The sequence below is a fragment of the Dendrobates tinctorius genome, unplaced genomic scaffold (assembly GCF_039654945.1).
Source record: "Dendrobates tinctorius isolate UK_male_01 unplaced genomic scaffold, ASM3965494v1 ptg000274l, whole genome shotgun sequence".
Taxonomy (NCBI): Eukaryota; Metazoa; Chordata; class Amphibia; order Anura; family Dendrobatidae; genus Dendrobates; species Dendrobates tinctorius.
Window position 1 is genome coordinate 2,995,331 of NW_027361941.1, and position 13,362 is coordinate 3,008,692.

The window sequence follows — 13,362 nt, forward strand, 5'->3', positions numbered from 1 at the left end:
GTCGGTCTTTGTAGCTGAGGATTGCACGGAGCTCTGTCTCCTGCGTCCTCACATCAGAGCGCCGGAACCGGAAGTCCAACCCCCAGTTTTTAATGGGTAACTATTATTATAAAGTAAATTAAAGTTGACAAGCTTAAGTAATAAGAATTGATGGCGTTGGTATTGCAATGGGCATTTTAGTTGTGTTTACAGTCCTCCACTCCCAGCCGACTTTTCTTCCCCATTGACTTGCACTGGGTTTCGTGTTTCAGTCGGACCTTCGACTTTTCCCGATATTCGGCCGATTTCGTTTGACTCGACTTTTGAGAAAGTCGGGTGACCCGAAAAAAGGCTATGTCGCTCATCTCTACTCCCAAGACCTCCTTCTCTCTTCCACACTTATTCGCTCCTCACCCAACCGCCTCCAAAACTTCTCCCGAATTGTCCCCATCCTCTGGAATTCTTTGCCCCAACACGTCCAGCTATCAACCACACTCGGATCCTTCAGACGGAACCTGAAAACCCATCTCTTCAGGAAAGCCTACAGCCTGCAATGATCCCCGCTGCCCCCTCACCACTACTGGAGCTACCACCTCACCATCACTGGAGCTGCTGCAACCCCCCAACTTACTGTCGCCTTCCCCATCCTGTAGAATGTAAGCTCGAAAGGGCAGGGTCCTCTCCCCTCTATGTCAGTCTGTGATTGTTAGTTTGTTTACTGTAAGTGATATCTGTAATTTGTATGTAACCTCTTCTCATGTACAGCACCATGGAATCAATGGTGCTATATAAATAAATACTAATAATAAAAATAATAATATTGCACTCATTTCTTGACAGACCGCAGCATGGCCATTAGTTAGAAGCTGCTAATGATCTTTGGAGCAGGTAAGTTTTCCCTGAGTGGTACATATTGGGCCGTCTGAAGACTGAGTTTAGCTAGGACAATTTGTCTGCACTACTAATTAACAGCAGTTACAATACCAAACTAGGGCAGTCCCTATAGGAGAAAAACACAAGAATTATACTGTATTTTCACATACTATCTATTCCTGACACTGGAGTGGCTTATAAACTTACCAAGTATATAGTTTGAGGTCTGGGATCTGCCAATATGTGGCTAGTTTTCTGGCTGTTTCGGATAACATGATACGTGATTTTAGGGTTTTCTTCATCTAGTCCCGCTTGAATATAAGTCAATATTAAATAGTCTCCTGATGAGTCGCCTTTGGTGAGGATGAAACCCGTAGAAAAGAGAGGCTTGGAGAGTGAGTGTGCATATGTCACCTCACCCTATATACTGAGATGTGGGATATTTGTTTTTTCTATTAGTAACCTTCTGACTAACCTTCAGGGGGTGAATTATGGGTATAGATTTACATTTGGAAGTAATAAAGTTTAATTTTATCCTTTTGTCAGCAAACATGAGGAATAACAAGAGATAATCCCTTTAAGAAGATCCAGGTTTGGTTAAAGCGATTCCAACATTCTGAACAAAAAAGGGTTCTCCCATATGTGACATCGCTGATGTTTATTAACAGTTGATTTCCAAGTAAAATATTTACCACATTAAGAAAATAAAAAAGGCTTCTCCCCTGTGTGACTGCTCTGATGGCGATCAAGAAGCGCTTTCTGGCTAAAACATTTCCCACATTCTGAACATGAAAAAGGCTTCTCCCCTGTGTGAGTTCTCTGGTGTCTAACAAGATTCCCTTTATGGATAAAACATTTCCCACATTCTGAACATGAAAAAGGCTTCTCCCCTGTGTGAGTCCTCTGGTGCCTAACCAATGTTGAGTTACGATTAAAACATTTCAAACATTCTAAACATGAAAAAGGCTTCTCCCCTGTGTGAATTCTCTGGTGAACAACGAGGTCTGATTTCTGTTTAAAACATTTCCTACATTCTGAACATGAAAAAGGCTTTTCCCCTGTGTGAATTCTCTGGTGAACAACAAGGTCTGATTTCTGATTAAAATATTTCTCACACTCTGAACAGGAAAAAGGCTTCTCCCCTGTGTGAGTCCCCTGGTGCCTAACCAATTTTGAGTTACGATTAAAACATTTCCCACATTCTGAACAGGAAAAAGGCTTCTCCCCTGTGTGAATTCTCTGGTGGTATACAAAATGTGATTTAGATGTAAAATATTTCCCACATTCTGAACAGGAAAATGACTGATTTGCGTTAGGAGCAGTTTGTTTTTTAATGCCTCTTTTGTGACTTTGATTTTCCTTAGTAGTCAGTAATGAATCAGAAGATGGGACCTGTTTCATAGGATCAGATGACAGATCTTTGCTGTGAATGGATGATGATATATCTGGAGTAATAGCAATCACTTCATTTGTATCTTGTAGGATATTAAGATCATCAGATTTAAAAACTGAAGATGTCAGCTGTCCCTCTGATCTCCTGGTACAGTCATCTGCTAACATAATAAAATAGTACTTTTTAATAAAATATCCTTGAGTTTTATATTTTTGAACATTTCTACTTCACTTGATATTTTTATGGACAGTTTATGTAACAAAAACTTAAATTTACAAAACAATGACAGTTCACAGTCTAATAGAAAACCTTGTTGGATGAACCAGTAGTGTGTGGTGTTCAACTGTTGGTTCATTCTGCCTCCCAAATATCGAATAAAAAGAAACCAATCAATGTTATGTAGGCGAAAATAATACCAATTCTCATCTCACAAAAAACAAGTCCCCACTCAGGTCCATCATCTGTCAATGGAAAAACAGAGGTTCCCACACTATTAGTGGCTCAAAGGCTGTTGAAAAGCAACAAGGTTTCCATAAACCAATCCAGTGAAATCCGCTCTCACTTCGGAGTCTTGCAGTGTGCGCAAACAACATTTAGGATCCCTGTATTTAGCAATATTATAGTGAGAAGAACCCACTTAATTTGCGGTGTCTCCTGGAGCACAATCTGGGCACTATGTGCTGGGTAAGAAAATGGCAGATGTGTAATTTTCACTCTCCAACATCCACTGTGTGTTAATTTCCGGAAAGTGGCTGTGGAGTCAAAATATTCACTCCTCCTAAGGATTATAACCCTCAGTGAATTAATTAATAACATGGAATCACTTTATGGGGATTTCTACTATTCTGGTTTTCTGTCATTTAGTTATATTAGGGCTTCTGCATATGGTGTGTCCAATCTCATCTGGGATCTGTTCCTGCTGTCCAGCTGGAGTAATCTGCTCCATACTTCAGCCAATTGGAAAGTACCACACCCTACTAAAGCGCAAAGCACATGGCCGGAATCTGCCAGATACAGCGCTGTTCTCCTCTGGTTCAGTCCTCTGTGCTCAGCTTGCGGCTTGTGCATTTGTTTCCTGCTGTGACCGTGGCCCGTTTACTGACTACTCTTGTGTCTTCTGATTCTGTATTCTGGCCTTCTGGTTCTGACCCAGCTACCTGACTATTCTTCTTGCTATCTAATATCACAGAATAGCAGGTAACACCATGGTCCAAGCCTAGGGGTCCCAGTGTAAGTCCAGATCCATGTAATTGTGTTAAAGGGCGATGAGCAAGGCAATCCTTGGGATATGGAGAGTAGAGAAGATAGTGCCAAGCATGTTCATGGTGGACATCTTTTGAGCTGCCAGGTGACCATGAACAGAGCTCCCAATACATTGTGTCTGTAAACTATTCCAGCTAGATCTGCATTCAAATAGCTAAATATATATAACAAAAATGGGGCGCACCAACTGTACCAATCACAAATATATAAATGAAGGTTTAGGTGCAGCAACAGTGGAATAATAAACATGAGAAGAGAAGAAAAAGAACCACTGCAAATAGCGCACACTGAACCAGTACAAAAACAATGTTTTATTGATGCAGCAATACAATTAAAAACATAATAAAAACATATGAAGCATCCCACAATATATAACAGTGAAGTATGGCATATCACACTTATAGATTATGCTGTAATAACCTGTATATCAACCATGTGGTCCAACCTCACTGCAATAAATCACAACAACCACCCCATAAACCTGCTCATGGAGACCAAGGGCCCTAATATTGCACAATCACTGCATGAAATAATTCCATGCATGTGTCCCTAAATATTCACTGGTTAGGGCACACAGGCCATAATAAGCCAACAGCAATATGGCCAATGCCCACAATCCAATATTCAATTGTACCACACAAAAATTACTCCAGAGCAACCAATGATAAGGTCGCAGTGAAAATACAGCTATAACCGAGTGGGTGCTACACCCAGGATCATACCCCACGCGTATCGCCGCAACCCATGCGGCTTCATCAGGGGAGCTAAATAGCTAAATGGCGCTCCTTCCCTTCTGAAGACTTCCATGTGCCCAGACATTAGTGTACAATTGTATGTAGGGATTAGTGCGAAGCTGGAAAATAATTTGTAAGATTCATTTGTTTTCTATTATCCTTTGTGAAGAATTCCAAACTTATCACCACATAAAGTGACACACATCAGATAATAATAATGGGGCCTGATTAGGAACTACTGAAATGATCAAACTCCACAGTCTCCATCAGTAATAAATGAGTAGCTAGTGGTGAAACCTCTCTGGGGTAATTAGAGTATGGGGCTCGGTGACTTCACAATCTATACTATCGTAAGGTCCAATATTTCTGTCAGATGAGTTTCAAGAAGAAATATTAGGCATTTAAAGAGAACTGTGTATAAGGCCGGTTTCACACGTCCAGATATTTTCGGTACCGGAGATGTCCATGTGTGTAATACTTGTGGCACATGTGTGACAACTGTGTGCAGCATCAGTACCACATGGATGGCCGGCAGGGAAGAAGCGCTACAGTAAGCGCTGTTCACCGGCGGCAGGTGCTGAAGACGCTCTCATCATTCTCCTCTGCTCTGTCGGCAGGGAGAATGATGAGAGTTATATTAAAGTCAGAATGATGACAGCAGGTGGCGGCTTTTGGGACTATTACTCCCATCAACCTACACCTGCTGCTAAGAACAGTGACAGCAGGAGCGGATGATGGGAGTATTCCTCACATTTAAAAAACTGCATGGGGTCCCCCCATTTTTGACAACAAACCTTGCTAAAGCTGACAACTGGGGGATGGTATTCTCAGGCTTGTAAGGGGCCAGCCTAAAAATAACAGCCCGCAGCTGCCCAGAAAAGGCACATCTATTAGATGCGCCAATTCTGGTGCTTTGCCCGGCTCTTCCCACTTTCCCTGTAGTGGTGGCAAGTGGAGTTCATATTTGTGGGGTTGATGTCACCCTTGTATTGTCTGGTGACATCAAGTCCACGGCTTAGTAATGGAGAGGTGTCTAGAAGACACCTATCCATTATTAATACTATAGTTATATGGTAAAGACACAGCCAGAATAAAGTCTTATATTAGAAATAAAACAAAACACAGTTTTCATTTTTTATTTAACAATAACACAGAGAATTAGCTTGAACTGTGGTGACCTCATCACTGGCTATTTCCCACAGTCCTGAGGTCACTGCAGTTCAGCCTGGCTGGAAACCTCGATGATGTCACTGCTGGTCAATGATGCTGTGCTTGCAGCAGCTCATTCACCAGTGGTTCTCTGCCTGCACGGTCGCATCTTGGCACCGTCCAGGTTGAAAACGAATTATCCCCCAGACATGGATTATGGCGTGGGACAGAGGAACAGACAGGTATGGTATATTGTTGTTTTATTTTATTTTTATTACAGAACGAGGTCTTCGGTGGAAATAGGCGTTAGGTGAGTATAACTGTGTTATTTTTAAATAGAAAAGGAAAACTGTTTAGTTTTATTTCTAATAAAAGACTTTATTCTGGCTGTGTCTTTATTTTCCGTGTAGCCAGGGCCGGACTGGGAGTGAAATTCAGCCCTGGCATTTGTAAGACCACAGGCCCACGTCTTGTACCCTCTGTAATCCTCCTCTCTAGATAGTCTAATACAGGTCCGCGGCCTACAATCACAACGTTTAGTGTCGCGGACCTGCAGAGCTGACAGCCACTGAATTATGGCCACTTTAGATGAGCCAATAATCATGAAATGTGGGATTGTAAGAGCGCGGCTTCCTGATTATCGGCTCATTTCAATAGGTCAGTAATCACCTGATGGAAGGAAAAATGATTATTAGTCACGGCTTAAAAATCCAGGTTCTTGGTGGCACATTGCTCGGGGTAAACAGGACATGCGCTCCTGAGAACAGGACTTGCTACGTGCACAGAACATATTACCAGTCGCTGTGTGCACAGAGAAGTGCGTCCTCCTGTGTGAACAGGCCGTAGAGGACACTGACTGACGTGTATATGGCTGGTCGGTGGTCGTGGACATGCTGGAGCACAGTAATGACCGGAAAGTCTCAGTCAGACGGCCGTTTCTCACGTCCATGTTCTCTCTGTGGTTTTCATTATTTCTCTTCCATTATAGTCTATGGTGCTGCTCACAGGCTCATGTTTTTGCAGACTGTGTCTCCCCAATAAAAATCAGAGACATTTTCGTTTTTTATCGTTGTCACAGACACAATCCCCTCCACAAGTCTCTGAACCTGCGCCGATCACAGACCCCACATAGATCGCCCCCGTGCACACTCTGCGCGGATTAACACTGTAATGTATAGAAGATTTTCATTCATTTAGTTTTTTTCATACGTGAAAATCACTAAAGTTCCCGTCTGGGGGCAGCACCCATCACCGGCCCATGTGTAGTGACTCATTAACCTGTTTATCGCCGCCTTGCCTTCCTTATAGAAGCAGCAGACACTGGACAGATGGCTTTCATGCTGGGATGCCTGTATTTTGTGGCTGCAGAACCAAGGTAAGGGGATGTGCACACATCTTTGTCAGGCGGATTGAAGAAGCGCCACAAACCTGCCGCTAAACATGAACTTAGTGCACGACAATGGAAAACCACATTGCTGTACCCGCTCCGTCTGTTACGTCTTTTATCTGCTTCAGTGCTTGGAAACTGAGGCCATTAATAGAAGTAGCACATTCTGTCACCTGCAACTATAATAGAAACTATCGAGAAAAGACGCCGGTGGCACAAAAGACATGGCGCCTTCAGGTAAAAGACCGGAGACACTTTCCTGAAGCAGCTCTGCCCCTGAAATAAAACTGTGTGCACATACCCTAGATACAAACACAAGGCTACAGCACCCTGCAAACACTGAGTACAAGAATCATTCTAAGGCCGGGGTCACACTAGGGTGTGTGATGCGAGAAACAACACCCAGCACTGCCACCGGCACTCGGACCGGAGCGTGCGGCTACATGGATTTCTAAGGGCCAATGCAGACGGCCATATATATCCTCTGATCTGAGAGAATCGGCCAATTATACTGTACAGCTGACACTTGGATCAGGATCTGACCCGAGTGTCAGCACAGTGTGGTCCGATTGTCTAGGATGAGAGATTCAGAGAACACTGAGGAAAAGATGGAGAACAAACTCTTCTCCATTGTGTCATCGGAGTGCAGTCCAGTGTTTTCCATGCACTCATTGTATTGCATTACTGAGCGTGATCGGAATATCATACGTTAACAACATATAACAGATATAACATATAACGTATGTTCCAACCCCATGGATAGAGACAAACACCTCGGTCGCCTCAGAAAGACCTTTTTGAGTCAGGGCTACCATCCAAGAACAATAGAAAACCAAATTACAAGAGCCACCAGAATATCAAGGAATCACCTGCTACATTACAAAGCTAAAGAAGAGAATAACCGGGAGCCTCTAGTGGTCACCTACAACCCAAATCTGGAGGTGCTAAAGGGAGCGGCACGGAAATTACAACCTTTACTACAAAAAGATGCCCGATTACAATCCATGTTTCCAGACCCCCCACTACTGTGTTTTAGGCAGCCCCCTAATCTAAGAAGCATCATTGTCAGAAGCTCCCTGTCCTCTCCAACAGCTGCAGGGACCTTTCCTTGCAACCAGAAAAAATGTAAAACCTGTCCATTTATAATGACCACGGACAAGATAAAGATCCCCACCTCACATCAGGACTACAAGATCCCAGGTACTCTCAGCTGCATCACATCTAATGGGGTGTACTTAATTATTTGTACTAAATGTCCATCTGGGGGGTCTGTATGTGGGGAGACTGGGCAAACACTGAGAACAAGGATGAATTCTCATTGCCACACAATAAGAGAAAAAAGAAGGGATCTACCTGTGGCAAAACATTTTTGTATCCCCGGTCATAGCATGATGGACCTTAAATTACTTGTATTAAAAGGTAACTTCAACTCTCAGAGAGACAGGAGGGTCTGGGAGTATAAATTTATGACAACTTTTGACACACTCAGTGCAGGAATGAATGTGTCGCTTGGATTTATGTCTTTTTACATCAATTAAGGAATTTGCTCTTCAGACCTTCTGTGGTCATCACACAACACAGAACCAGACCCCAATCAGAGGGCAATAAAACCTTCACACTCCTAATCTATAAACTGTTCCAATATTTATGACAATTCTGCTAAATGTTACTTGTCTTATCTGTTGCGTTATTTTTGTGCTGTTTTGTGTATAAATATGTGATTTTTCAGATGTTGCATTAGTCTAGCCTGATGAAGAGACCTGAGGAGTCTCGAAAGCTTGCAATGTGCTACCACCTTTTCAGTTAGCCATTAAAAGGTATCAACCACTGAGGACTCTCAATTCTAAATATTCTTTTATCTACTGGCTAACACGGTACAAAGATATATATCCTTCCTGTATCAAAGTCATTTGAACAGTTTTGGGTGGAGGAGAATGTTGTGATCTAGAGGCAAAATGGTGATCATGGTAATACGGCCGGACTACACCACCGATAAAGCAGCCACAGCCGGTGACTGAGAGGAATCTGTGACTTCTCTGCATTCAGTGGTCACTACTCACCTGGGTAGTTATATGTGGGAATCTCCTCTTTACACCACTCATCATCCCTCACATATGTCTCTGTAGTATTAATATGGGTCAGATCTTCACCCTGAAACAAATATTGTAAAAGTCACCGACAGATGGAGAAGTCCCATCTATGATCAGCTCTAATCCTGCCATCTCCACCGTTCTCATTACACAAGTATAAAACATATAATACTGGTGGATAAAACAAGACTGAGCACAAGACCTTCACAGCCGTCTACACATCATAGGGGAGCTCTCCTGACACCTTCTCTACATCTACCTGATGATCCTGAGGAGCACTGGGATCTTCTTGGTTACAGTCCTGTGGAGGAAGAGGAAGGGGACATCTCTCTGGTGTTGTCCTCTTACTGGATAGATCTGGAGGAAACACATACAGGGACTGAATTCATTCTCTACATACAGATAATTATAGGCCGTGTGTATTTAGTCCTGTCTATTACCTGGAGATGTGAGGGGCTGGGGAACCTCCATTATGACGTCCTTGTACAGATCTCTGTGTCCTTCTAAATACTCCCACTCCTCCATGGAGAAATAGACAGCGACATCCTGACACCTTATAGGAACCTGACACATACAATGATACCGTCATCCCCCCGATCCCTTCATAGTGTTACTGTATAATGTCCCAGCATTCCCAGCAGTGTCACCTCTCCAGTCAGCAGCTCCATCATCTTGTAGGTGAGTTCTAGGATCTTCTGGTCATTGATGTCCTCATGGATCAGGGGGTGAGGTGGAGGCCCTGTGATTGGGCTCAGCGGTCTTCCCCATCCCTCAGACACAGGGTCCTGACAGCGATCACTAGAGGTCTTCTTCACCACTGTGTAATCCTGGTTATGGAGAGAAACATTAATAAATCTCACTCTAGACATTTCCAGAGTCCTCACCTCTCCAGTTCTGTCCATCTGTTATTCCCATAGATAAGAATGATGTAATGTGAGGTCATCAGAATCTCTCACCTCTCCAGTGAGACGGAAGAGGATCTCTAGGGTGAGGTGTAACATCCTCTCCGCCATCTTGTCTCTGTCCATATCCATCCTTGATGGGAAAATTCTCTTCTGTAGAAGATCTTCACTGAGAGGATCCGATATTGTAGAGACCTGAATGAGAGGAAGATGATCCGATGTAACCTCATAAGAATCCTGTGTAATAATACAATTACTGGAGATAATAAGGGAAACATATGAGGAGATTTATTATCTTACAGGGTTTAGTTTTCTCCCCTGACATCTACTAATAAAACCTATATATTTAGGCCACAGACAACAAGCAGTTTCCTCCTCGGAGTCGGCAGCTGAACACGTTCCTCATAGACTCATCTTCCATAACGCTAATTCTCGTCTCATTACCGACACTGGAATCGGCATTAGCAATACTGCAGGAGAGATTCATTACACGCGACATGAGAAATAACTCCTTCATGATGAGGACGACATCTTCATCTTCTACTGCGGCTCTAGAGACAGATGTGGCCAGAGTCGGTCACTGCCTCCATCCCCACCGGCCGTCTATATGAAGGTTTCCCGTCTTCCCCGCACTGGAATCTTCTCTCACGTTAGATCTCAGCTCTGAGTCACACACAGAAGTTTGAGGCTTTTCTGGAAGAACAGGACAGGAGAGATCTGAGGCCGATGTCTCCATGTACAGGGTTTCCCCTCGGGATAAGAGGCTTTTCTATCCCTTTCCCCCAATTAGAGGGGACACCTGTGGATATCGGGGACTTTACCGTCTGCAGTCCTGGGGGGATTTACTCGGTAACGTGGACGTTGGACAAACGTCACCATCAATTCCCATCAGAGTGAAGGAACATCGCTCCTCTATTCAGCTCTATGGATCCAGGATGAAATCCACTGCGGCCCCTGCAAGAAAAGAGCGAAGTCTGGTGAGACCCCCGAGGCCGGAGATTTCTACAGCTGCTCTGTGCGCACAGGACCTGTGATGAGGTCACAGGAGGGGAGGAGTCAGGGGTCACATGATCAGGGGCCTCAGTGTGGGCAGGACTCTGCTGTGCTGGTTGTCATGGTGCTGGATGAGGGGAAGTTTATGTGTGGGGTCAGGAGGGGTTTACAGGGTGGATGTAGCGGAGCCGCGTGTGTACGAGGTGTACGGAGCGGAGCCGTGTGTGTACGAGGTGTACGGAGCGGAGCCGCGTGTGTACGAGGTGTACGGAGCGGAGCCGCGTGTGTACGAGGTGTACGGAGCGGAGCCGCGTGTGTACGAGGTGTACGGAGCGGAGCCGTGTGTGTACGAGGTGTACGGAGCGGAGCCGTGTGTGTACGAGGTGTACGGAGCGGAGCCGTGTGTGTACGAGGTGTACGGAGCGGAGCCGTGTGTATACGAGGTGTACGGAGCGGAGCCATGTGTGTACGAGGTGTACGGAGCGGAGCCGTGTGTGTACGAGGTGTACGGAGCGGAGCCGAGTGTGTACAAGGTGTACGGAGCAGAGCCGAGTGTGTACGAGGTGTACGGAGCGGAGCCCTGTGTGTACGAGGTGTATGGAGCGGAGCTGTGTGTGTACGAGGTGTACGGAGCAGAGCCGTGTGTGTACGAGGTGTACGGAGTGGAGCCGTGTGTACGAGGTATACGGAGCAGAGCCGAGTGTGTACGAGGTGTACGGAGCAGAGCCGTGTGTGTACGAGGTGTACGGAGCGGAGCCCTGTGTGTACGAAGCGGAGCCGTGTGTGTACGAGGTGTACGGAGCGGAGCGGCGTGTGTTCGAGGTGTACGGAGCGGAGCCGAGTGTGTACGAGGTGTACGGAGCGGAGCTAAGTGTGTACGAGGTGTACGGAGCGGAGCCGTGTGTGTACGAGGTGTACGGAGCGGAGCCCTGTGTGTACGAGGTGTACGGAGCGGAGCCCTGTGTGTACGAGGTGTACGGAGCGGAGCCGTGTGTGTACGAGGTGTACGGAGCGGAGCCCTGTGTGTACGAGGTGTACGGAGCAGAGCCGTGTGTGTACGAGGTGTACGGAGCGGAGCCGTGTGTATACGAGGTGTACGGAGCGGAGCTAAGTGTGTACGAGGTGTACGGAGCGGAGCCGTGTGTGTACGAGGTGTACGGAGCGGAGCCCTGTGTGTACTAGGTGTACAGAGCGGAGCCCTGTGTGTACGAGGTGTACGGAGCGGAGCCCTGTGTGTACGAGGTGTACGGAGCGGAGCCCTGTGTGTATGAGGTGTACGGAGCAGAGCCCTGTGTGTGAGGTGTACGGAGCGGAGCCCTGTGTGTACGAGGTGTACGGAGCGGAGCCAAGTGTGTACGAGGTGTACGGAGCGGAGCCGCGTGTGTACGAGGTGTACGGAGCGGAACCGTGTGTGTACGGGGTGTGCGGAGCGGAGCTGCCTGTATACGAGGTGTACGGAGCCGAGCCATGTGTGTACGAGGTGTACGGAGCGGAGCCGTGTGTGTACGAGGTGTACGGAGCAGAGCCGTGTGTGTACGAGGTGTACGGAGCGGAGCCGTGTGTGTACGAGGTGTGCGGAGCCGTGTGCGTACGGGGTGTGCGGAGCGGAGCTGCCTGTATACGAGGTGTACGGAGCGGAGCCGTGTGTGTACAGGGTGTGCGGAGTGGAGCTGCCTGTATACGAGGTGTACGGAGCCGAGCCGCGTGTGTACAAGGTGTACGGAGCGGAGCCGTGTGTGTACGAGGTGTACGGAGCGGAGCCCTGTGTGTACGGGGTGTGCGGAGCGGAGATGCCTGTATACGAGGTGTACGGAGTGGAGCCGCGTGTACGGAGCGGAGCCATGTGTGTACGACCCCCACTTTCAGAATGGGAACTCTCACCCTGTCTTCTACCAGTGGTACTCCCAAGGTATAACATCTATTAAGCACTTAGTCCACCCCGAGGAATGACGGATATGCTAAAAAGGAAGAAAAAAATGTTTATAAAATGGAAAGAGGGAGGCATATCTAAAGAAGAATATAATGCGGTCTGCAGAACCTGCAGGGCACAAATCAGCTAAAGCTGAAAATGAATTGAGGCTTGCAAGAGATGTCAAAAGCAATAATAAAGGATTTTGGGGATATGTCAAAAGTAAAAGAAAAGTCAAAGATGCTATAGGATTTTTACAGGATGAAAATGATGAAATGGTAAGACAGGATGTTGAGAAGGCTGAACTTTTAAATTCCTATTTTGCATCTGTTTTCTCTCAGAAAGGAAATGTAACATCAACTGTTATTCACTGTCCTATTAAGGGAATAGAAGAATCCAGGATATCTATAAACAGAAAGATAGTGAGGAAACACTTAGCTAACCTAAATGAATTCAAGTCTCCAGGTCCAGATGAATTACACCCCAGAGTACTGAAGGAGATAGCAGAAGAAATTTTTGAACCCCTCTCCATAATCTTTGAAAATTCTTGGAGAACAGGAGAAGTGCCAGAAGACTGGAGAAGAGCAAATGTTGTTCCTATCTTCAAAAAGGGGAAGAAGGTGGACCCAAGCAACTATAGGCCTGTGAGTCTGACTTCTATACCAGGAAAGATCTTTGAACAAATTATTA

At 45.8% G+C, this 13,362-nt stretch overlaps 1 protein-coding gene across 1 annotated transcript; it reads right to left on the minus strand.

Moving 5' to 3' along the window:
* Positions 1–1,495: 1,495 nt before the first annotated feature.
* Positions 1,496–8,927, minus strand: LOC141072514 (uncharacterized). Its single transcript, XM_073559786.1, has 2 exons — positions 8,839–8,927; positions 1,496–2,402 (listed from the first exon to the last, which is right to left on the minus strand). Exon 2 carries the CDS (start codon positions 2,251–2,253, stop codon positions 1,549–1,551), a length of 705 nt encoding a protein of 234 aa, XP_073415887.1. The 5' UTR covers positions 2,254–2,402; positions 8,839–8,927; the 3' UTR covers positions 1,496–1,548.
* Between the last annotated feature and the right edge of the window lie 4,435 nt (positions 8,928–13,362).

Coding starts and splice junctions, on each gene's coding strand:
- LOC141072514 (XM_073559786.1), bottom strand. CDS start 2,253: ATGAAACAGGTCCCATCTTCTGATTCATTACTGACTACTAAGGAAAAT.